We start from the raw sequence: 24,696 nt of genomic DNA, 5'->3' as shown, positions 1-24,696 counted from the left end.
CAGGGGAGGTAGGTTCGGCTGAGAGGACTGGTCGAAGGTTACCCAGTGAGTTTTAGGACAGAGTGAGGACCCTCCTCTAACCCTTACACTGCACTGCCTACACCAGTCTATAAAGTTTTTTTTAAAAAAAACTAGTTAAGCCCCCGTAGTTCTCTCTCCCTTCCCTTTTAACTTGCATAGAGCAACACCTTTGTAGCGGAAGAAAAGCAATTACAGTAGGGTTGTCAGTTCCCCCACCACCACCACCAGCAGGGGATGGGGGACCTAGGGTTGCCAACTCCAGGTTGGGAAACTCCTGGAGACCTCGGGATGGAGGACAGGGAACTCAGTGGGGAACAATGCCGCAGAGTCCACCCTCCGAAGCACCCACCTTCTCCAGGGGAATTGAAGTCTGTAGTCTAGAGCAGTGTTCCCTCTAAGCTGAGTTAGTGTGAGCTAGCTCACGGTTTTTTAGCCTCCGGCTCACACATTTTTGTCTTTGCTCAGGATGGAAGGACGGCTCCAGAGCAAACCAATCTATGCAGCAGCCCAAGCCCTCGCTCACAACTTTAATGCCAGTAGCTCACAAAGTAGGATTTTTGCTCACATGACTCCACAGCTCAGAGGGAACATTGGAGTGAAGCTGCCATTCCTGGGAATCCCCAGGTCCCACCTGGAGGCTGGCATCCCTAGCACTGCACATAGAAAACTACCGGTCTGAAACAGTTTCCCCCGGTTTCCGAGATACGCGACAGGAGTTTTGTGAGCAAAAATTCTACTTTGTGAGCTACGGGCATTAAACTTGTGAGGGAGCCATTTGGCTACTGCATCAATTAGTTTGCTCTGGAGCCCTCCTTCCTGAGCGGAGACAAAAATGTGTGAGCCAGGGGCTAAAAAACTGTGAGCTGGCTCGCACTGACTCAGCTTAGAGGGAACACTGTGTCACCATAGAGCTGTAGTGCTCTAGAGCACCTCCGGGAGCGGCTTGCCGTTTCCGGCCATGCGCTGCCATGGTAGCAGGAGCTAGGCTTTCTTATTGGCGGCTTCTTCGCCCACGCGCTTCTTTTCCGGCTGGATTACAATTCACCGCGGCCGCCTCGACAGAACCCCCTCCCCTCCCGCCTTGTCTTTATTGTAGAGGAGCGGCAGGGGGCGGGGTGGCAAGCGTGACGTAGCCAGAGGGGGCGGGGTGGAATGGCGGAAGGAACAGACTAGGGGGAGGCGGGGGAGGCAGAGAGGCGCGGCCGGTTTTAATCCCAGAGGGGATAAATCCTGGTTCCGCCTAAGAGCGGTCCGCTTCCGTGATTGGGCGTGATGGAGTCGGTTCTGAGCGAAGTGGTGGCGGTGGAAGATTTGAAAGTGAGGGCGAGGCGGTGGGCCTTCCGCGCCGGGGATGGGGTGGGGCCGGGCCGTGGCTCTGGGGTCGTTTGCTAAGGCTGAGTGGGGCGTCCATGGCCAAGGGCAGTCTGTCTCCCTTTGCGCCTCTGCTCGGAGGCAAGTCAGGGAGGAGCCATGGCCCTTCGGGTTGAGATGAAACACAGAAAGCTAAAGCGTCCCCCCCCCCCCTTTCAGTCTCCCGCTTCTCCTGTTTCTCAGTGAGAGGGGTTAGCAATGGCTAGCCAGGCATCCAATGTTCCCTCTAAGCCGTGGGGTCTTGTGAGCAAAAATTCTACTTTGTGAGCTACTGCCATTAAAGTTGTGAGCAGGCGATTTGTCTGCTGGCAGTGTTCCCTCTAAGCTGAGTGAGTGTGAGCTAGCTCACAGTTTTTTAGCCTCCGGCTCACACATTTCTGTCTTTGCTCAGGAAGGAAGGCTCCAGAGCAAACTAATTTACGCAGTAACCAAATCGCTCGCTCACCACTTTAATGCCAGGAGCTCACAAAATAGAATTTTTGCTCACAAGACTCCACAGCTTAGAGGGAACACTGGCTGCTGGATAAACTAGTTTGCTCTGGAGCCATCCTTCCTGAGCGGAGACAAAAATGTGTGAGCCAGAGGCTCAAAAACTGAGCTACCTCACACTAACGCAGCTTAGAGGGAACACTGCAGGCATCTGGTTTTGCTGTGTCTGCCGGGCAAAGGTTTGGGTTTGCTTCGCGCTGTCCCTAAGGGCTTTTTGGAAACAGGATGCTGCTGGGTAAATGCACTTTGGTTCCGCTGCATCCGGGAGTCTTACTATTTCTTTCAAGTGGTGTGTTGTGTTGTGGCCCTGAGACGTTTTCAAAGCAGTGTACAAACGGCCCTCCCCTTGCAATAACATCTTCTGCTTCTTCTTTCCAGACCTTTCTGTTGATTCATCCATTTATATCAGAGCTGTTTCCTCTAAATTAGCAAAGCATTTCAGCTCATAGTACTCTAGGCCTGTTTCCTCCCCTCATTTGATGCCTCCCCTGTTGATGTTTGATGTTGCAAGTAGATAAATAGGTACCACTTCGGTGGGAAGGTAACAGTGTTCCGTGTGCCTTGGTGTTTAGTCATGCCGGCCACATGACCACGAAGACGTCTTCGGACAGCGCTGGATCTTCGGCTTTGAAATGGAGATGAGCACCGCAACCCTAGAGTCGGATTCGTCTGGCTTTCGAGCAAGGGAACCTTTACCTTTACCTTTTACTGTTGGATTCGTCTGGCTTTCGAGCAAGGGAACCTTTACCTTTACCTTTTACTGTTGATGTATCTTCCTTTGGGAGTGTTTTTTCTTCGTTTCTTGGACTTCCTCAAAATATTTATATCCTACTTTCCTTCCAAATAATGGGACTCATGGCCTGACACAAGATCAGGCTGTATTTCCTCAGTGCAGTAGTGTTTCTTGGTGTTTGATAGCTGAGGTGTGCCTAGGTTTTTTAAAATCAAACTGGAAGGTGGCAAGGCTTTAATATTGACTTCTGTGGGGATGTGACTGACAGCTCCTAATGAACAGAATTGCCTGTAAACAGGCCAGCTAGAGCAGTGAATCATAGACATGTGCAGCAAAGGCCTTTCTCAAACTGAGCATGTGCTCTGGAATCCCAGGAACCAGTGAGCAATTGGTTTTGCATCATCCAATTCTCTTGCTTCATACGTTGTGGCAATTCTTGTAGAGACTCCTCCCATCTATCCTGATATGCTTCTAAACATTTATCCTTCCGGAGAGAGTTCTTTCTCACCTTGATAACCAGATGGCAACCGTTTTTCTTTTCTTTTCCCCGAACGGTTGCTTATAGCAATTTTAAGAAGATGAAATATTCCTCCAGTGTGATCTTCGGGCAAAGTTCATGGCCTTGGCTACTCCTTTCTCTTCCTACCACCTTCGTTGAGCTGACTGTAGTGTAAGGGCTTTGGTGACTTCTGCAAAACAGACTCCAGTTTGGTGTAGTGGTTAAGTGTGTGGACTCTAATCTGGGAGAACCGGGTTCGATTCCCCACTCCTCCACTTGCACCTGCTGATGTGACCTTGGGTCAGTCACAAGCTCTGGCACAGCTGTTCCTGAAAGAGCCGTTTGTGTCAGAGTTCTCTCAGCCCCACCTACCTCACAGGGGGTCTGTTGTGGGGAGGGGAAGGAGTTTGTAAGCCGCTCTGAGACTCCGAGTGAAGGGTGGGGTATAAATCCAATCTCTTCTTCCTTTTTCCATTTGGTGGATGTTGGTGCTTCCTGTGTTCAGACAATTCCTTCCACCTGGATTGTTAGGCAGAGAAATCCCTGCCTGATACAAGAAGCGAATTGTTATAAGCAAGAACTCAACAAGTATATTGTGATAATAAAACTAATGGTACTAACATATTTGCTAACAGTGAAAAGATCTCCTTCTCTTGGGGTTTTAGTCTAGTGTGGTTTGCTTTTCTTTATCCCTAGTTGTAGTCCCTCCCCTATATTTCTTTGTAGTTTGTAGTATATGCAAAGTAAAAAATATCCCTACGGGGATTTAAAAAAGAGAGAGAGAGAGAGAGAGAAATCCCTGCCTGTGTGCTACACAGTGGTGGGCTATGAAGGCTCCTGGGACATGCTGTTGGCTAATGTTGGGTGCCCTGTTGCCCCGTGCTGGGGATTCTCAGTCTTGCAGGGCTTGCAAGTGCCTTCAAAATGTTGAAGGTGGGTTCTGGATTTCCCCACAAAAGGGCCGCTATTTTTAGATGAAGCTTCATTTTAAAGCAAGGCAGAATGGAAGACTTCAGTGGCTTGAAGGGGTGTCAAAATTACTTTTCCAGGTGATAGCGTAATTGCCCCAAGCTTACTAAATTTTTCTCTGTTGAAAAGTATTGTGCGTGGGCTTTATCAGTGTCTGCAAGTCCTTGCAGGAGCTGTATTTCTGACAGAGTAATACTGAGGAGTCGGTAAGCTGTGTACAGTGGATTTTATTTGTGTACAGTGGATTTTATTTGTGGTTCCTAATGTGGCAGGGGCAAGGAGGGTGGGATGGACTTCCATAATAGAGACTGGAGGAGTCTCCTTTCTTTGTCTCTTGTCAGACCTGTTTTCATTTTCTTGTCGTGTGGCACTTTTGCATAGTAATGGTTCTCCTCACATCATTTCTCTCTGATGAGGCAGGCTACCCTGTTGTGCCTTGGAACCTCTTATCTTCTAAAAACAAATGGCTTAGCAAGCATGCCCACTAGGGGGCACCAATGCATTGCTGGGAACTCTTGGATACTGATGGAGAATATGTGTCTGTCTTGGGCATCTCTCCCGGTGGAACATTTGACGATTCAAAAAAAATTGTTTGTTTTATTTACATCCCGCCTTTCTCCCTAAGGCGGACCCAAAACCGCTTTCATCGTTCCTCCTTTCCTCTGTTTAATCCTCACAACAGCCCTGTGAGGTAGGTTAGGCTGAGAGTGTGTGACTGGCCTGAGGTCATCCATAAGCTTCCGTGGCCGTGAGGACTCAAACCTGGATTTCTCAGGTCCTGGTCCGACACTTTACATGCTATACCACGCTGGTTCTTTTGATCGTTTAAATACTTTTCTGCAGCAACAAAAAAAAAGGAGCTCTACCACTTGATTTTGTATGTATGTATTGGGGGAAAAAACAACTGATGGAAGTTAAGTAGCATTATGAACCGGTGGATTTAAAAATTATATAAAATCTCCATTTAAAAAGGCATCCTGTTAAACAGAATGCCTGGAACGTTGAGGAGGAATGATTAGAGGTATGCATAGTATCACTCCTGATTCCAGTGATGTCCATAGCTTCAAAAAAGTTGGGAATCCTTGTTTTAGGGTTTCCTTAGGCCCCAGATCTGCATTTTTTTTTCTTTCACCTGCAGCAAAAGGCTTTCTTGGGCTGTGGTCAGACACACTAAAGACTCCACGTTCAATCCACTTTCCAACTGGATTGTGGCAGTTCACGCAGTAAAAATCCAGTTGGAAAGTGCACTGAAAGTGGATTATTTACTGTGTGGGACCGCAGCCTTGTTATAATAAAGGTTTCTTCCTTTCCTATTGGTTTCGAGAGGACTGTGCCAGAAGAAATTTAGAACTTTCTTGGTAAACAGAACAATATCCGTCTCTGTGCCGGGAGCTGTTGAGTGACGGTGCTGGTGATGGGTTTGCCCAGAATGGACTATTGTACATCAATTTGTGCAGACATGTCCATCACCAGCATGACCGTCAGCTGACCAAATAAACCTGCTTCCACCGCAAACTCTCACACGCATGCGATGGGGTGATAGGAAAGCTCTGCAGGGCTATTTCACACACCCAAAGCATTGTTCTATGCTATTGTTCCTGAGCGCACCCATCTGCGCTCTCCTTGCAGTTGTGAAGACCTGTGGGAGAAATGGAAAAACAAATCTCCGCAGTTTTCCCCCTAGTCGTTTCTTTTGTGAACTTTTGGAGGAGCACTGCGAATGGCTGTAATATTTTTCTTTCGGAATTAGTGCATGACTTTATGACATGGTTTTGTTCAATCTAAACCTGTCATTTTAAGATTTGTCTGCAAGCCAGCTTTCAGAGTGAGGGACGGCTGCTGCCAACGCGCAGAGCCGAGATACGTTTCGGCACCAAATTGGGCGCCGTCATCAGGAGATGAGTATACAAGGCTTCTTTCTTTGTAGATTGGTTGGTGACCTTTAAAACTGAGATGTAAGTGTTTAGATAGCAATAAGGTGCAACAGTTTGCAGCTTTCTCTCTAGTGGTGGGTGTAGTCACAGTTCTGCTTAAAGGTAAATAAGGTGTTTTTCTTTGGAAATCTCCTAAATGTGTATACTTAGTTAGGAACGCAACATTTTATGTTGAAGTGGTAAGTTAAGGTTTGATGAGAAAACAAATATTGCATATATTCCAATTTTCTGCAGAATTCCCATTTTAAGAACATAAGAGAAGCCAATGTTGGATCAGGCCAATGGCCCATCTAATCCAACACTCTGTGTCACACAGTGGCCAAAAGTACCAGGTACCATCAGGAGGTCCAGCAGTGGGGCCAGGACACTAGAAGCCCTCCCACTGTTGCCCCCCCCCCCAGCACCAAGAATCCAGAGCATCTCTTGCCCCTGACTGAGAGTTCCTATCTGTACCTTGTGGCTAATAGCCACTGATGGACCCCTGCTCCATATGTTTATCCAATTCCCTCTTTAAGCTGTCCATGATTGTAGCCACCACCACCTCCCGTGGCAGTGAATTCCATGTGTTAATCACTCTTTGGATGGTTTTTTGAGGGGAGGGAGAATTTTTCCATGGCTCTAAAGTGTACTCATAGTGGCTGGCATGGTGTGAAGTGTAGGAGTAAGACATGTGATGACCAGTGCTCCTCCTAAGCTGTGGAGTCCTGTAAGCAAAAATTCTACTTTGTGAGCTACCAGCATTCAAGTTGTGAGCAGGCGATTTGACTACTGCCTAAATTAGTCTGCTCTGGAGCCCTCCTTCCTGAGTTAAGGCAAAAATGTGTGAGCTGGAAGCGAAAAACTGTGAGCTAGCTCACACTAACTCAGCTTAGAGGGAACACTGGTGAGGACCATGTTCTAACCCCCCACTCAGCTACGGAAGTCAGCCGGATTTGTTGCCAGCCTCCAGGTGAGGCCTGGAGAGCTCCGGGAATTAGAACTGACCTCTGGGTGACATTCCCTTTGGAGACTGGACTCTATGGCTTTCTGTCCAGTTGTGGTCCTTCCCCTCCCAAACCCCCAGCCTCTCCATGCTCCACCCCCCAAATCTCCAGGAATTTCCCAACCTAGAGTTGGCATCCCTGCCCTTGGGGCCACGATCTCTCAACGTAACCTACCCTTCCCGTGGTGGTGGTGACGGTTAGGATTGAGTGGAGGAAGGGGAAGCGGTGCGAGAAGCTGCTTGGAGTCCCTGATCAGGGAGAAAACCAGAATTTGAATAGAGACGTTGGCAGGTTCTACATGCTGGCCCTGTGGCTGGAAGTTGAAAGGCTAGGCTGGTGTGCTTCGTGTCAGTGGCTGGAGCTCTAATCCAGGGATCCCTCCGCTTCGGTGGCCATGGACCCCGTGGCGGAACGGGCCTGCGTCAGCTGGTGGACCCCGCTCTGCCCACCCCTCCTTTGCCTGACCTGGCACCTGAAGGGGTATTGCTGCCACCACCATCCCTGTTTTGGGCTCTGGTTAGGCGGGACAGCCTCCGAACTTCCCTCCGGTGTCACTGGGAACCCGCCTCGGGGGCTTCCTGGCAGTCTTTGGGGATCCCCTGGAGAGTTGGCAACCTGTTGTTTTGCCCCCTGTTCTCCTCAGGGAGTCCCCAACCCACCCCTAGTGTGTCCAAGCGGCTGGGGGAACTAGGTGGTACAGAGGGATTTTGCTCCTTTATCGTTTAAAGGATTTATTTGAAAACTCTTAGCTATTTACAGGCATCTCCGCAGTGGACGGAAGACCCAGAATAAAGGTGACAAAACCGCCCCCTTTCTCTCCCTTCTCTACACTCAGGCCCCGTCTAGACGGTCTACAGGGCAGGCGCCTGACTTCATCTCATTGGAGAAAGTGGGATCGGCATGTCACCCACAATGCCCTCTGCCTCCTGCAGATGCCAAACGACGGCCGGACTGGCTTCTGACTTCTGACAGACTGAACTGGCTTCCCACCAGTGTTCCCTCTAAGCTGAGTGAGTGTGAGCTAGCTCACGGTTTTTTAGCCTCCGACTCACAGATTTTTTTCTCAGCTCAGGAAGGATGGCTCCAGAGCACACTGATTTAATGCAGTAGCCAAATCGCTCGCTCAGAACTTTAATGCCAGTAGCTCACAAAGTAGGACTTTTGCTCACAAGACTCCACAGCTTAGAGGGAACATTGCTTCCCACCCAAATCTCCACTATATAAAACAGCCGTTCCCGCCCAGGAAGTGGCTCTCCTGCCCGCAGCATTCTGGGGCAGATCTCCTCACCACCTTGATGGACTTCCTGTCCTCTCTCGGGAGCTGCCCCTCAGACTGGTGGCTGGAGACAGGAGGGGAGGGGGGGAATGAGGAAGAGGCTAGGCCCAGGCCTACCTCCAGTTTGACAGTCTCCTCCTGTTCAGCCCACAGCAACTTAAACACATCACCAAAATGGCGTTTCTCCAGAGACCCCCAATTCTGATGCCCACCAAGCGTCTTCAGAAAGTGGGTGGAGCCAGGTGGGGCCCTTGCCCTACGGGAGCTCCCGATAGGCCACTGGAAACCCGATTGGCTGTGCATATGAAACTATGGTGGCTTCAGCAAGTCACCAACGTTGGCTTTAATCTCTCACTCCTCTTCCCCAGTGTAGTTTTAAAACTACCCCTCTTCTCCTCTATGCTTGGACTTCCCTCTGGGTGTGTGGCTGGCTCCGCCTCCTCTGGCGGCCATTTTGTGGTTGTGCCCCCCCACCATCTCAGAATTCCAAAGCTGCCCGCAGGCTCCGAAAGGTTGGAGGACCCCTGCTGTAATCGGTAACGAGCGCCATTGGGGTCAGGCCCGTGCCCAAAGATTACTGCCGACAAGTCCCTTTTTGCCTCTGGGCGGGCTGAGTCGGCTCCCGGTGCAGCTCGTTGCCGCTCCCGGTGAACGGAAGGATCTGGACCCCGAAGAGGGCGGGCGGGAGGACTCTTCTTGGCATTTCCAGGCAATCGAGAGAGTGGTGTCGCAACCGCCGTGTTGTTCAAACAAGATTTCTGTTTCCCTTAAAGAAACGAAAACAGCCAGAATGAAAGGGCTGCTTTATGGCGGATGACGTTTCCTCCTCCAGTTGCTGTTTTTGGTAAGCACGGCCTTTCGAGCAGGCTTGTGAGAAGTCACGCCCACTTGGACAGCTCTCTGGCTGGCCTGGGCCATCCTTGGGCCCTCAGAGAGTTCAACCCCGCCTTGCTAATGGTTAACTTACGTTCGCTGTTGCCTGGTAAAAAACCCCCCCCCCCAATGTCTCTAAGTTCGCTTTGGAGTCCATTATTAAGCAGGGTGCAATTAGCATTCTTCTTCTGACGTCAAGGGCGAGTGGTTAATAGGCATGCCGAGCAGAGAATCCCTTTGACCCTCCGGGGCTGTACCAAACCCAGAGGCCTTCTGCGGCGAGTGGCACCGCCCGCAACCATCTCCCCGTTGGTGGAGGGGGAACAAAAAGATTAGTGTCTGGTTTCCGGCAGCCCGAGCGTGGTCACGGAGGAGGCCGGTGTGTTGTTGGTTTTCCTTGTGAATTCTCGTGGTTCTTGTGTAACGCTTTGTAACGAGATCCGGCTGGCAATAGCTGGGGAGCCGGTTCCTGTTTGGAGCGATTCATCCTGTGGGAATGGCGTGCTCTTTACCAGGGAGTTTGATTTAGAGGAGGAGGATTTGATGTCAGTCGTGCAACGGGGAGAGGATAAAGCCATCGTGCGAAGTTCTGTTATTTTTTTTTAGTTGAAAAAGCCTGGTTTCGGTCATAGTTGTGGGGCACAGCGAAGGACTCAGCCTAGATAAACAAGGGAGGTGTGAGCACCGTATCCAGCCAGCCTAGGATGTTTACGGGCGAGTAGGCCTCTCCAGACAGCTCTCTGGATGTGAGGTCTGCCCTCACGGATATATAGCTGGAAGGCACAGGATCAGACTTACTGGGCACCCCCTGTGTGCTGCCTCAAGACCCCTGGTAGAAGGAAAGTGGAAAGACAAGTAATTCTTTCCTTGCTTCCCTGGGTTTGCCCCTTACAGATGTTGCGTGGACAACTGAACGAAACACTGGCATTCGCTGCAACGCATGACTTTACACGCAGATCACTGCCACGAGATTGGGGTGATGGCTATCGGCACAGATTGCTGCTAAAAGGGGACCAGATAATTCAATGACGGGAAATTAGGTCCTCAGGAGCAATGTTCCCTCTAAGCCGTGGAGTCTTGCGAGCAAAAACTCTACTCTGTGAGCTACTGGCATTAAAGTTGTGAGCGAGTGATTGGGCCGCTGCATAAATTAGTTTGCTCTGGAGCCATCCCTTCCTGAGCAAAGACAAAAATGTGTGAGCCGGAGGCTAAAAAGCTGTGAGCTAGCTCACACTCACTCAGCTTAGAGGGAACACTGCGCAGGAGCTATGGGCTGTGGTGCTCTGCGCTCCCTGCTGCTCTGGGTTCCTTGTGCAGAGGGGCTCGTGTTCGGTCCACCTCGTACCTTCACTGCATTCAGCAGTTTTTGGGAAAGATGGCGGGGGAACACGTTGCATCCTCCAGTCCTTTCCCTCGCCTCTTTGTACAATGCTGTGCAGTGTACTTGGAACGCATCCTCCTTTTGTCCTTTGCGCCTCTCCTCTTTGCCCTCTTTGCCGCCGTTTCTGTCCCCTGCTGGTTTCTCATCCAATCCACTTGGAAATGGCCCGGGGTGGGGTGGGGGTCTTCCACCTGCCAGTAGAAACCAGGTTGGTTTTTAGCACAGACCTGGCTTCCTTGAGTCAGGCGATACCCTCAGACTCTTCAGACCACAAAGCTAGTTTTTCCCGATCGTTTAACGGCTGCCGAGGAAGCAGCAGCTCCACAGGCCAAGCTTTTACGGCCGCAGCAGCGCTTCTATGAGCTTAAAAGGATCAAGCTTTTCCTGGAACCTCGTCCCGTGTTTGGCTCTTCTCTAGTGCCAGGGTGCCAGCGGTTTCTCGGGGAACGGGAGGTGCGGCAGTTGGTGCCTCGGCCCTGGCTATATTCCCCGACTTAGCTGATCTTGGTTTGTCCTCGAGGCAGCCTTTTTGATTTACTTTTTATTTCTACCCGGCCTTTCTCCCCAGAGCGGCTTATATCGTTTCCCTTGCTTCCATCTTAGCCACACAACAGCCCTGTGAGGTAGGTTGGTTGGATGAGAGACCAGCCCAAGGATCCCCCGGTGAGCTCCCATGGCAGCCTGGGGATTCGAACCTGGTTCTCCCGGCTCTTAGTCCGACCCTGTGACCACTCCACCATTCTGGCTGAGTGCAAATGAAATCGTAACTAAGACCTATAAAGGCAGAGTATCCCTGTCTCCCCAACTCTGTTTCGGGACAGATGACAAAACAAGTCTTTCGCACAGTAGTTCGTTCATGAAAGGCAATGCTGCACGATAGGATGACTTCCAATATGGGGGGGGGGCTTTGTGGGGGGTGGGTTAGGCAAACTCGCGGAGGACAGGTCTGCTAACTAAATAAAATCTCCAGGTTCAGATGGAGTATGATTTTCTATTACTAATTGCTTGGGGGCGCGAGCGGCACAGTAAGTAGTGTGGGAGCTCTTAAGTAATTCCAAAACAGCTGTTCTGCCAGGCCTTTGGGTGAAGCGGTGGGTGCCCAGTTATTTGGCCTCCCTTGCCGAATCTTTTCCATCTTTGTACAGTCCCCAGACTCAGAAGATCCCCATATCTTGGGGGGCTATTCCCTAGCTGCTTCGGTCACTGGAGATTATGACACCTTTCTAGTTATAATGCTATAGGAGAAGGTCTCCCTTGCTCGAAAGCCACTCGAGTCCGACTCTAGGGTTGCGGTGCTCATCTCTGTTCCCAAGCCGAAGAGCCAGCGCTGTCCGAAGACATTTCCGCGGTCACGTAGCCGGCATGACTAAACGCCAAGGCGCACGGAACGCTGTTACCTTCCCACCGAAGCGGTACCTATTTATCTACTTGCAATTTCTTGCTTTCAAACTGCTAGGTTGGCAGAAGCTGGGGCCAGAGATGGGAGCTCACTCCATCACACGGCACCCGGGTCTCGAACTGCCGAACTACAGACCTTCCAGTCTGCAGCGCAGCGTCTTAACCTCTAAGCCACTGTGGCCATAGTTATGGTGCTACCTGTCTTAAATCACTGTGCCGTTTTGTCTTAATGATTGTCTTAATGACAGTTGTCAAGCTGCTGTTGTGATCCGCCCTGCGCCCGCTTGCGGGGAGGGCGGAATATAAATCAGAATGAATAAATAAATAAAGATCTGGTCAGCCGGTGTGGAAAAGGGGTCTCTGAAGCACCCAGACTTTTCATCTGCTCCGCTGGGCTGCTCTTACATTCAGCTTGCGTGATTCTGATGTGGCAGAAGGGTGTGGGAGGTCGGCTGTAGGAGGTTCAGCTGGTCTGGGTTGGAAGAGACAGAGGCGACTTGCCTCTTCAGCAGCATAACTCCACCGCATCTCAACCAGTGTTCCCTCTAGGCTGTGGAGTCTTGTGAGCAAAAATTCTACTTTGTGAGCTATCGACATTCAAGTTGCGAGCCAGCGATTTGGCTGCTGCATAAATGAGTTTGCTCTGGAGCTATTCTTCATGAGCTCAGGCAAAAAAGTGTGAGCTGGAAGCTAAAAAAAACTGTGAGCTAGCTCCCACTAACTCAACTTAGAGGGAACACTGGTTGTGAGTGAGCAATTTGTCTACTGCATTAATTAGTTTGCTCTGGAGCTATTCTTCATGAGCTCAGGCAAAAAAGTGTGAGCTGGAAGCTAAAAAAAACTGTGAGCTAGCTCCCACTAACTCAACTTAGAGGGAACACTGGTTGTGAGTGAGCAATTTGTCTACTGCATTAATTAGTTTGCTCTGGAGCTATTCTTCATGAGCTCAGGCAAAAAAGTGTGAGCTGGAAGCTAAAAAAAACTGTGAGCTAGCTCCCACTAACTCAACTTAGAGGGAACACTGGTTGTGAGTGAGCAATTTGTCTACTGCATTAATTAGTTTGCTCTGGAGCTATTCTTCATGAGCTCAGGCAAAAAAGTGTGAGCTGGAAGCTAAAAAAAACTGTGAGCTAGCTCCCACTAACTCAACTTAGAGGGAACACTGATCTCAACCCCCTAGCCTTCCTGCCTTTCTCCCCACATGGCAAAAAGTAGTTAAAGATGGTGGCGAGTCGACCCCACTGGCGTATTGTTTCCAAAACCCCACGTCAGCAAGCGAGGGAGGAGTACGTGTCTCCTTCCTCTTTCAAGAGTAGCACGGAAGGGCCGATCGACTGGGGGTCCTTCTCTTAGGACTCACGTCGACTCTCCGCCATTCGGGCCGGTCAGCTGGGAATCCCGATTTCGGGACTTGCCACGACTCTCCCCCCCCAACCCCTTTTTCTTGCATGCCCTGCAGAGGTTTGAGAAGAAGTACAACGCCGAGCTGAGCTCCGGCAACGTCTCCAAAGGGACCAAGTTCGAGTACGCCTGGTGCCTTGTCCGCAGCAAGTACAACGAGGACATCAAGAAGGGCATTGTGCTCCTGGAAGGTAAGCGTGAGACCAGAGCAGCCCCCGAGCCGTCTCCCAGAGTCCCTCTGAGGGTCCCCGCCCAGCTTCTTTGAGCATTCCACTCCGTAACAAAGCAGTTGTCAAAACATCCTCTCGAAAACACAGACCCTTTTATTTTCTTGGCATTCGGTGAGGCACATCCTTTCTCTGCCTCAACCTTGCCTTCCTTGGTATGCAGGTGCCCCGTTCAATCCCTGGCACTTCCAGTTAAGGAAGACGGGCTCGGGGAAGACCTCCTGCCCAAGGCTTTTGGAGAGCTGCTCCTCGTTATAATAATAATAATCTTTCAATTTATTAATCGCTCAATCCTGCAGAGCTGTTGACTCTGAGCGATTTACAGTTACTCATTTCACAAGGGACTAACTGATTCATGGGGGTAAGAGAGGACAACATATATAAATCTTTAAATCGCACACGTTCGCAGCCGACAGGGATTTTGTTCAGCTGTAGACTAGACATGGTCCAGCCGGCATTTCACTCAGCTTGGCTTGATGACATCAGCTTTCTCCAGGTCTGATTCGATTTGCAATGCTGCACTGCCACCGCCTGGCCGGAACGGCCCATTATAGGCTTTTTGATGCCGAAGAGATCTTTCTAGGCTTCCGATCTTACGAGCTGGACATTCTGTTTGCCGGCTAACACCTCCCCCACCGAGGGGTTTAGTGTGCCCACCCTCTCTAAGGGAGTGGTACCCATTTTATCTACTTCGCCAAAGCTTTCGAACCGCTGGGTGGACGGTGAGCTGGGGACAAGGCTGGTAGCTCACACCAGCACGGGGCTAGAACTGACAGCCGTTCTGTTCAGCTCAGATGTTACTATAACCAGAGGATACATCCCCTGTGCCACCGCACCGCTACCTCGTTAATGTCAGTCCATCAACCATTTATCATGGTCCTGCACCAGCGGGATAAAACACGCGTGAACAGAGTGATAAGGATATTCTGTCCTGTCTTCCATTCAGGGGTATAAAACAAGCAAATGCGTGGCCCTAAATCAACCCTGTACCTCAGCAGACTGGCAGCTGCGCAGAATCTGGGGACGCCATTCGAAGTCCCAGATTCAAGGTCTGCCCGAAAAAAGGGAGGTCTGCCATTCCTCCCATCTTCCGGGTATTTTTTGGGAGGATGGGTGTAATAAAGGATTTTGTTGTTGTTGCCCTTGAGTCGTCAATGACTTGTGGTGGACCCCTGCAGGGTTTTCAAGGCAAGAGACGGTCAGAGGTGGTTTGCCCTTGCCCGCCCCCCCATTACAACCCTGGTATTCGGTTTGGTCTAGTGGTTAGGAGTGCAGACTCTTTAATCTGGGAGAACCGGGCTTGATTCCCCACTCCTCCACCTGCGGCTGCTGGTGTAACCTTGGGTCAGTCACGAGTTCTCTCAGAGCTGTTCTCTCACGAGCAGTCCTCGTCAGAGCTCTCTCAGCCCCACCTACCTCACAGGCAATGTTCCCTCTAAGCTGTGGAGTCTTGTGAGCAAAAATCCTACTTTGTGAGCTACTGGCATTAAAGTTGTGAGCGAGCAATTTGGCTACTGCATTAAATCAGTGAGCTCTGGAGCCATCCTTCCTGAGCTAAGACAAAAATGTCTGAGCCAGAGGCTAAAAAACTGAGCTAGCTCACACTAACTCAGCTTAGAGGGAACACTGCTCACAGGGTGTCTGTTGTGGGGAGGGGGATGGAAAGGAGTTTGTAAGCCACTCTGAGACTCCGAGTGAAGGGCGGGGAATAAATCCAATCTCTTCTTCTCCTTCTCCTTCCATTCCTGTTATCACTCAGGACACTTATCATACACCACAGTTTACCTGAGAGCAAGTTTGGTGTAGTGATTAAGAGTGCAGACTCTAATTTTGGGAGAACCGGGTTTTGATTCCTCACTCCTCCACATGCGGCTGCTGGTGTAACCTTGGGTCAGTCACAAGGTCTCTCAGGGCTGTTCTCACGAGCAGTCCTCAAAGACCTCTCTCAGCCCCACCTACCTCGCAGGGTGTCTGTTGTGGGGAGGGGAAGGGAAAGGAGTTTGTAAGGCGCCCTTAGACTCCAAGGGAAGGGTGGGGTATAAACCCAATCTCTTCTATTCCTTGGAGGTCCCCCTTCCAAACGCTAGCCAGAGCCGACCTGGCTTGGCTTCCGAGATCTGACAACATCGGGCTAGCCTGGGCTATCCAGGTCAGGCATAAAGATATATCTATAAATCTATGCAGCTAAGATAATCATGCGGCAGCATGCGTCCAGCTGTTTCAGTTTCCCCAGAAGCACAAAAGACACAAATGCTCCTGATGCAGCACACAGTGGTGTTTCCCTTGTAATAAGGCAGGTGGAAGAACACTGAGACAAGCCGGGAGTGCAAACTGTGTTGGGGGGGGGGGAATCAGTGAACTGGCTAAATAGTGCGGGTGTCCCTCAGCCACGCCCACTCAGCCTGAGGGTGTTTCTCTCCACCCCTCCATTCTTCTAGTCTGGCTAATGTTTGCAAGAGTGGGTAGGGACCCGGCTTCATATAGTCCGCCCTCCTCCCTGGGGACACAGCAGAGGGCGAAGGGCCGGGGCCAGAGGGGAGCTCTCGTGGGAAGGGGAACAGTGGACCGACAGGGCTTGGCCCTCACTCTTCTGCTGGTGGGACCTCTGTAGCAGAGGTGCAGGAGCTGAATCCCTGGCAGGGGCAGGTATTCGACATTTTGGTGTGGCCCAGAGCTGTGAGTGTTCCAGGATCTATGCTGGAATGAAAAATGCAGAGGCTCTATGCCTGAGTCAGAACAGTGGCAGAGAGTGCCATAGGCAGGGGTCATTTCGTAGAAAAAGAGCTAGGGGAACTCATTAGCATAACTCATTAGCATATGCCACACCCCCTGACATCAGGGGCCCGGCGGTGGATCTGCAAGGCCAGCGGGAGTGCGAGGAAGCCCCGCGAAGGCCCTCCCTGGCCCCAGGCAGGCAGGGGTGGGGAGAGGCAGGGAGGAAGCAACTTACCCTCCCTCTTCTCCTGCCTCCTCCTGGCTGAATGAGGGCCGGAAGCGGGGCGGCCGGAAGCAGGGGGCGGGGCTTCGTCATGTGCCCCGCCCCCCGTACCTCACCTGGGGGAACTGCGATCCCCCGCGTTCCCCCCCGAAATGACCTCTGGCCATAGGCATGATCCAGTCGAAGCTGAGCACTTTGAAATTCCATTGATTTTTAAATGGGACAAGCTTTCAGTACAAGCCTGAACAGAGTTGCAGCCTTCTAAGGCCATTGGCCTCAGAATGGAACGACGTTTGAGTCCAGTGGCACCTTTAAGACCAACAAAGTTTAATTCGGGGTGGATTTGGTCTTATGCCTGTTGGTCTTAAAGGTGCCACTGGACTCAAACGTTGTTCGGTGGCTTCAGACCGACATAGCTACCCACCTGAACCCGGCCTTGGAGTGGTATAACTCTAAGGATTGCATTGTAAAGTCTGTGCTTAAATCTCCCATGAAAATTGCTGGATCTCTTAACTTGGGTCAAATTGTATTGATTGTGTGCTCTTTTCAGCTTGGTGATTCTACTACAGTTTATTTTATTTGGGGATAATTGTGTTGTTAACGGTACAGCATATAAATAAAAAGTCTCTTAAAAAAAAAAAAGAAGTAAGACTGAGGGGTGGCTCCAAAGAGACTTTGGTGGCTACTCTGACTGGAGAAACGAATTCAGGAGTGAGCCTTTGGGCATGGTAGTGTTTACGACGTAGGAAGCCCCTGAGCCGCTAGGCATGCCTCTGCCGCTAGGCATGCCTCTTCCACCATCTGTTCCATGGCCGTCTGTCAACAGCCAGGAGTAACCTTTGTGCTTTCCAGATCTGGTCCTCTCGGCAAAGTCCGAGGCCGCTCAGCATTCCATCGCCAGGCGTCCTTGAGGGGCTGCTCTTCACTCGCGAATTTGTTTGCTCAGATATATATACATATATATATTATTTTTGCTTCTCGAGTAGTCATAAGCAGGTTTATTTCTGCTTCTCGAGTAGGTAGTGGGGAAACCCACGCACCACAATCTTTGAGGTTTTTTTTCCTTTTGAAAGTAGCTGCTAGGAATTGCTATAAATAAACTTCTCTTTGCCCTCAGATCTGTTGTCAAAAGGGAACAAGGAAGAGCAGCGGGACTATGTCTTCTACCTCGGAGTAGCCAACTACCGGCTGAAGGTGAGCCCGCCGACCAGTGACCTTGTCCCACTTCGGCTCTTGATCGGCAACTTGGTTGGCCGGTGGGCAGTCAGTTAGAGGAGTGTCGTGGGCAGGGAGGGGGGGCCCTGAGCTGTCTTCCCCTCTTCTCCCCGCCTTTCTTAGCAACCCCTGGCAAGTCCTCCTGCACCCCTCTCTGGCTACCGTAACGTTTCCTCCACCGTGGTCCAGGACTGCATGTTGCCGGTCCCTTCCCCTCCAGTTTATATTGTCCCCCTGTGGAGATGGTTCCACAGAATTCCCCACCTAGCTTTTTTGCCTGGCTCCTTTGTGGTTCTTTGTGGAGCTGTGGTGGCTCAAGTGGTTAAGACGCTGAACTGCAGGCTGTGGAAGGTCGGTGGCTCAGCAGTTCGAGACCCAAGTGTGCCGCATGACGGAGTGAGCTCCCGTCTCTAGTTCCAGCTCCTGCCAACCTAGCAGTTCAAAAGCAAGGAATTGCAAGTAGATAAATAGGTACCACTTCGGTGGGAAGGTAACAGCGTTCTGTGCGCCTTGGTGTTTAGTCATGCCGGCCACATGACCACGGAAACGTCTTCGGGCAGCGCTGGCTCTTCGGCTTTGAAACGGAGATGAGCACCGCAACCCTAGAGTCGGATTCGACTGGCCTTCGAGCAGGGGAACCTTTACCTTTACCTTTGTGGTTCAGTGATGGGAGAAGTTAAAATAGTTTCAAGTGCTGGGCTGCAGTAGAAGACCTAGATCAGAATCTGGGAGCATCCCAAAAGACTGACAGAGTTCCCAGGGTATAAGACTCCAGAGTATCTGATGAGGGAAGGAAGCTGTGACTCTTAGAAGCTTATACCCTGAGGGGGGAAAATTGGTGAGTATTTTGTGTGTGCGTGTGTGTATATGCCTGGAGGTCATAGGTGACTTCTTCCAACCCCTAGGGGGGCTTGGACGTTTCAGAGTGGTGGGCTTCCTATTGCCTGCCTCTGTGTGCCTGCCCTGGTATTCCTTGGAGTTCTCCCTTCCAGTTACTTGCCAGGGTCGGCCCTGCTTAGCTTCCGAGATCGGGCTTGCCTGGGCTATCTAGGTCAGGGCTGCCCTGGAAATCTTGTTAGTCTCCAGGGTGCTACTGGACTCTAATCCGGCTCTGAAGAGTCAAGTGTTTCCTTAGTGAGCGCGATCTCCGATGGCTTTGGCATGGCAGTGGCCATCGGCTTGAGTCGGGAGTGGCACGAGCAGAGCTCCAAGAGGAGTGGAAGACCCCCCCACACAGCCCCCACACCCCCTTTCGGTCCTAATTAACAGCTGTCAGGGGGCACCCCCGGACATCATTGGGGGGTGGGATGCGGGGCTCTGCAGCAAGACACGAGGAACCTGGTGACCATCACCCCCTTTCCTTTTCTCTTCCATTGTGGGAAACCAATGTTTAGACCTGGCCAGATTTATTTAAAACTTTTGCGCTTTGCCTTTCCACCCAGCGAGGGCCTTCCAAGGTGGCAAACAGGTAAAAAGGCATTAAAGGTAAAGTAAAGGTAAAGGTTCCCTTGCTCGAAAGCCAGTCGAGTCCGACTCTAGGGTTGCGGTGCTCATCTCCGTTTCAAAGCCGAAGAGCCAGCGCTGTCCGAAGACGTTTCCGTGGTCATGTGGCCGGCATGACTAAACACCAAGGCGAACGGAGCGCTGTTACCTTCCCACCGAAGTGGTACCTATTTATCTATGTGCAATTTCTTGCTTTCGAACTGCTAGGTTGGCAGGAGCTGGAACTAGAGACGGGAGCTCACTCCGTCATGCGGTGCACTTGGGTCTCGAACTGCTGAACTACCGACCTTCCACAGCCTGCAGTTCAGCGTCTTAACCACTTGAGCCACTGCAGCGCCTCAAAAAGGCATTCGCATCCGCTTAAAAACACGCACAAATAATAAAACAGCAAATATCCTTCCCCGGCAAGATTGGCTGGTGCTGAGAGTGTGTGACGTTGTCTTTCCCCCATAAGGTTCAGTCAAACCCAGTTTGATTCCCCACTCCTCCACATGCAGCTGCTGGTGTGACCTTGGGTCAGCCATAAGTTCTCTCAGAGCCGTTCTCTCAAGGGCAGTTCTCAAGAGAGCTCTCTCAGCCACACCTACCTCACAGGGTGTCTGTTGTGGGGAGAGGAGGGGAAAGGGATTGTAAGCCACTCTGAGACTCCTTCGGGTAGTGGAGGGCGGGGTAAAAATCCGATATCTTATCAAAGAGTAAAGGGGGCAGATGTGCTCTGCAGTGGCAATAGTGCAGGGAGAAATTGGCCCGTGTCTCTTGTTTGTTCAGTGCATGTCTGCGTTCTTCCCTCCAGACGCACCAATGCTCAACCAAGTGAAAAGAAGTCAGCTCTCCTGGTAGAGCAGAGGTGAAAGTCCCTCCCTCCCACATCCTCCTCCTCCTCTCCCCCCCCCCCCCCTAGTTCAGCCCTCCTTATCTCTGCAGCTAATCCCAGCTTCATAAACCCGATCGAAGCGTGGGTGGCACCGGGACGTATCTGTCTTGGCTGAGCCTGTTATCAGCACTCTTTATGGACTGCGAGAGCAGCACATCATAATTCCTCACTCGCTGGGTGTGTAGATAAGAACTCGGATCCCTGGCTCACAAGGGGGTGAAGGCAGTGGCGCAAGGGATGGGGGCCCGTGCGCGCAGCGAGTAGGTGGATTCTTTGTGGCGGAATAGATAGAAGTTGTGTCTGAACGTGGGTGGCCAAGGGGGGGACGTTCCCGGGTGACTTTGGCCAAGCCACTGTCCCTCATGAAGGAGATGCTGTGGCAGCCTCGTCATGTAGGTATGTGGCTGTCTGCCGTGAGCAGTGTTCCCTCTAAGCTGAGTTAGTGTGAGCTAGCTCACAGTTTTTTAGCCTCTGGCTCACACATTGTGTGTCGTCGCTCAGGAAGGAGGGCTCCAGAGCAAACGAATTGATGCAGCAGCCAAATCACTTGCTCTCAACTTTGATGCCAGTAGCTCACCAAGTAGAATTTTTGCTCACAAGACTCCGGAGCTTAGAGGGAACATTGGCCGTGAGTACTAGTGGCATTGGCAGGAGGGTGCGGGCTGGGCATTAGGAAACCCTTTTTTTCAGCCAGAGTTGTGCAACAGTAGAAACGGCTACCTAGGGAAGTCGTGAGCACCCCCTCCCTGGCGGTCTTTAAGCAGCGGCTGGACAAACACCAGTCAGGGATGCTCTAGGCCAGGGGTGGCCAAACTTGCTCAAGAAAAGAGCCGCATAGAATAAACATCAGATGTTTGAGAGCCGCGAGAGATGAACAAATGGGACATGTTTTATTTTAAAATGTGCAGATTTGCTTTCCCCCCCCCCCACATGAAATGAAGACTGTTAAAAATAAAAGGGGTAAAAACAGATGTTGATAATGATATTTATCTGTCCGTTATATTTATTTGTTTGCTAATGGTATTTGTCTAAGGGAGAGGGGAAAAGAGAGAGAGGTGGAAAGAAGGGGGGGGGGAAAAAAGAAAAAAAAAAAAAGGGGGGGGGGGGGGGGGAGCATGCCTCCCCTTCGCTTCCCCAGCTGCCCTGCCGGGAACCGTCCAATACGTGTGAAAGAGCCATATGTGAAGAAGAAGAGATTGGATTGATACCCCGCCCTTCACTACCCAAAGGTGTCTCAGAGCGGCTTACAAACTCCTTTCCCTCCCCACAACAGACACCCTGTGAGGTAGGTGGGGCTGAGAGAGCTCTGACAGAAACGGCTCTTTTTCAAGAACAGCTCTTATCAGAGCTACGGCTTGCCCAAGGTCATCCAGCCAGGTGCAAGTGGAGGAGTGGGGAATCAAACCTGGTTCTCCCAGATTAGAGTCTGCGCACTTAACTACTACACCAAACTGGCTCCCGAGCTGCAGTTTGGCCACCCCTGCTCTAGACTGATCCTGCACTGAGCAGGGGGGTGGGACCAGTGGGCCTGTAATGGCCCCTTCCAACTTTGCCACCCACGTTTCTGTGACTACAATGCTCAAGGTGTATTATATTTTCTCTCTCCCATCTGGGCTCCAAAACTCGTAGTCTTGGGCTAGAAGGGAGAGCAGGATCCTCTTGCGTATCTTCGCCTGTCTGAGTCCGATCCCTCCCCCATTTCCCTGGCTCAAGAACCGCCAGGGTCACCTAGTCCAGCATTCTTTCCCTGGCAGTAAATTGGCCAGTGTGCCCGGGAAGCTCTCGGAGTGTGGGCGGTGACAGCTTCAACCCCTGGTATGTGAAGTTTCCATTGATCATGCCACCGTCGGGCCCTTTTCCCCAGGAGCGTAGGTAAAACCCCTTTTGGGGGCCGTCTCGCCCAGACAGACCTGCAGAAAGCATTTCTTTGTCCTGAATCTACCACCCAGCGACTTGGAGCCCATAATTTCTGTCTTCTCTGTTCTGGACTCTACAACCGTTCGCCGTATCCCCTTGCCACTTCCCCCGGCCGCCTTTCTTGTAAGCCGGCGATCTCCCGGTTGTGTGTGCTTTCCATAGAAGAAGGTGCCCCAGATCACAAATTCTAAACACAGCTGCATCTCTCCCCCCCCTTTTCTGTGGCAGGAGTATGAGAAAGCACTGAAGTACATCCGGGGGCTGCTGAAGACGGAGCCGACCAACACGCAGGCCTTGGAGCTGGAGAAACTCATCAACAAGGCGATGCAGAAAGGTCAGCCGGCAGAATGAGTGGGAGCGAGCGGTGGTGGGGCTGTCGGACGCCCCGCAGCACCTGCCCATCGTTTCCGAGCAGGATCAAATCCTCCCTTGAAACATCTCTGGTATTCCTCAGCCACGGCCAGGGAATTGTTTTTCAGCTGTTGCGGATAAGAGGGTTGGTCGCTGGTACCAAGCCATGTACCCAGACTGGGGTGGGCCAGGAAGGGGCCACAATTGGGTGCTTACAGTGATGTTTTGGTTACCGTGGCAACCTGGTGGCCTGGTCTTTCCAGCTTCTTCTTGCGGTGTGCAGTAACCCCCCCCCCCCCAAAAAAACCCCTCTAGCCTTGCAGTCCTTAACCTTAGGCTGACGCCTTTGTTCTTTCTGCAGATGGCCTGGTTGGCATGGCGATCGTCGGCGGCATGGCGCTGGGTGTGGCCGGGCTGGCCGGCTTGATTGGCTTGGCTGTCGCCAAATCAAAATCGTAACTGGCTCAGAGGCCTCGCGTTCCCCCTTACCCCCTCTCGGCTGGGAGCGGCTGGACGTGGCGACCGGCCGTTGAATCCTGCAGAGAAGTCGAGAGACATTAAAAACGCTCACTTGGCGGCCACTAACCTGACCATGATTCCTGGCTTCCCTTTGTCCCAGTGGGCTTGAAGCACTTGAGGGGGGCCGAGTGGTGATTCAGCTTTAGTAGCACAATAGAAGACCGGTTGGGGGGTGGAGAGGCCTTCAGCTCTGATAACCCGACTCTCCTGCACTATAACCCATGTCTTGATCCCTTGCCGTAGTCTCTCTCTCCCCCCCAGGTTGGGTATGTTAGTTTCCTCTTTGCTTTCCTCCTCCACAACTTGCTGAAAGGCTCAGAAGTTTCCTTTCTTCCAAGCGAAAGCTGCCGAATAGCTGGGAGGTAAAAGAATCCCTTTGACTGTCCAGAAAGAGCTGTGGACAGCTAGTGCCCCATCTGAGAAGCTGGAGTGCGCCCTGGCCTGTGGCATTGGGCTTGGCTCTTCTTTGCAGCGACCAGCTGCCTGGGAGAAGACAACCTTCCAGAGAAAGTGGGAAAACGTCTTCTTCACCAACCGCCTTCTTCTGTCGAATGGGCGGTCATGCCTTGCGTGTCTCCCTCCCCCTCTTCACCGTGCACTTACGAACTTCTGTTGTCACATGGGTCCCTTAGAGCCTTCCTCCATGGGGGTAGGTGTGTGGCCTCTTGTTTGTTTCAATTCATCTGCCCTTTTCATTTAGTGGAGACGGTGGGAATATGGAGGCTGCCACACAAGAATCAGTCATACCTGCCTTATAGTAGATTGCGGGGAGCCTGATTGGAAAAGTAGGATACCCACTACACAGAGGAGGAAGGCCCCCCGCTGCATTTTCAGTGTGTGCATCTGTTTTCGGAGAAGGGAAGGGTTGGAGGGTCACATCAGGAAAGCGATCAGGAGAGCTCTTTTAGCAACGAAGTTGAAGTGGCGCCAGGTCTTTAGAGAGAATTCCCACTTTGCTCCCACGACTTCCCCTCCTCTTTTAGCGATTAATGTCCTTGCCCTTCTAACAGGTGCTCTTATCTTCTCTCGCCTCTGAGTGGAGTGAGGCAGAAATGTGAATTAAAACAGTACCAATAAGACGCGACCGGCTTTGTCTTGCTTTCCACCCCTCGGAAGATCGGGCCTTGCAGGCACACCTCCCCCCCCCCCCCCCCCCCCCCCCCGGGCTCCTTTGGCCAGCGATCCGGCGGCAAGATCCTCTCCGTTGGCAGCAGATGGGGCCATCTCGCCTTGGACTCTGGATCCTTGGCAACAGGCTGATACTTAATTGCTGACAGCCTCCAAGTCCAGCTGAGTGCGGCCTGAATTGCATCTTCGAGAGTGAGCCAAGGAGTTATTCATGTGCAAAGGAGGCATGGGGGGGGGGAGAACTGGGTGGTCGATATTCGAAACCGGCAGTGCTAATACCCTTATGGAGGGAACATCCCTGGTGCTATTTGAGATGGTTTCTTCCTGGCCCGGACAATGTAGAAGCCTGCAAAGTTAACTGTTCAGTAGTTCACTTCTCTCTCTCTCTTTCACTCCCCCCTTTATAATCTTGCTGAGCAATCAGAAGAGAGGTGTTTTTGGATCTGATGCATCATTTCCCCCTTCCTTGTCATTGGAATGAGCCTGAAAGAAAGGGCAACCCTATGTTATGTAAGACATCTATGTGATGCCTTTCCACTCCAATTGGATCCCCAGGGTGGGTGGTCACTGCAGGGCTTGTTAAAGCTCCAGTTAAGGTTAGGTGTGCGGACTCTAATCTGGGAGAACCGGGTTTGATTCCCCACTCCTCCACTTGCACCTGCTGATGTGACCTTGGGTCAGTCACAAGCTCTGGCA

At 51.5% G+C, this 24,696-nt stretch overlaps 1 protein-coding gene across 1 annotated transcript; it reads left to right on the top strand.

Moving 5' to 3' along the window:
• Positions 1-1,271: 1,271 nt before the first annotated feature.
• Positions 1,272-24,013, top strand: FIS1 (fission, mitochondrial 1). The gene is made up of 5 exons (XM_015420448.1): positions 1,272-1,338; positions 13,387-13,519; positions 17,611-17,687; positions 22,231-22,336; positions 22,715-24,013. Exons 1-5 carry the CDS (start codon positions 1,294-1,296, stop codon positions 22,810-22,812), a joined length of 459 nt encoding a protein of 152 aa, XP_015275934.1. The 5' UTR covers positions 1,272-1,293; the 3' UTR covers positions 22,813-24,013.
• The last annotated feature ends 683 nt before the right edge of the window (positions 24,014-24,696 follow it).

This window comes from Gekko japonicus, unplaced genomic scaffold, assembly GCF_001447785.1.
Source record: "Gekko japonicus isolate JY-2015 unplaced genomic scaffold, Gekko_japonicus_V1.1 scaffold441, whole genome shotgun sequence".
In the NCBI taxonomy this organism is placed as follows: Eukaryota; Metazoa; Chordata; class Lepidosauria; order Squamata; family Gekkonidae; genus Gekko; species Gekko japonicus.
This window is presented reverse-complemented; position numbering and strand designations above follow the sequence as displayed.

What these genes read in the sequence shown, in the direction of transcription:
- FIS1 (XM_015420448.1), top strand. Translation starts at nt 1,294, where the DNA reads ATGGAGTCGGTTCTGAGCGAAGTGGTGGCGGTGGAAGATTTGAAA. An exon ending in GGGCATTGTGCTCCTGGAAG is followed by an intron (nt 13,520 to 17,610) that starts GTAAGCGTGAGA and finishes CTTTGCCCTCAG; the next exon opens with ATCTGTTGTCAAAAGGGAAC. An exon ending in CAACAAGGCGATGCAGAAAG is followed by an intron (nt 22,337 to 22,714) that starts GTCAGCCGGCAG and finishes TTCTTTCTGCAG; the next exon opens with ATGGCCTGGTTGGCATGGCG.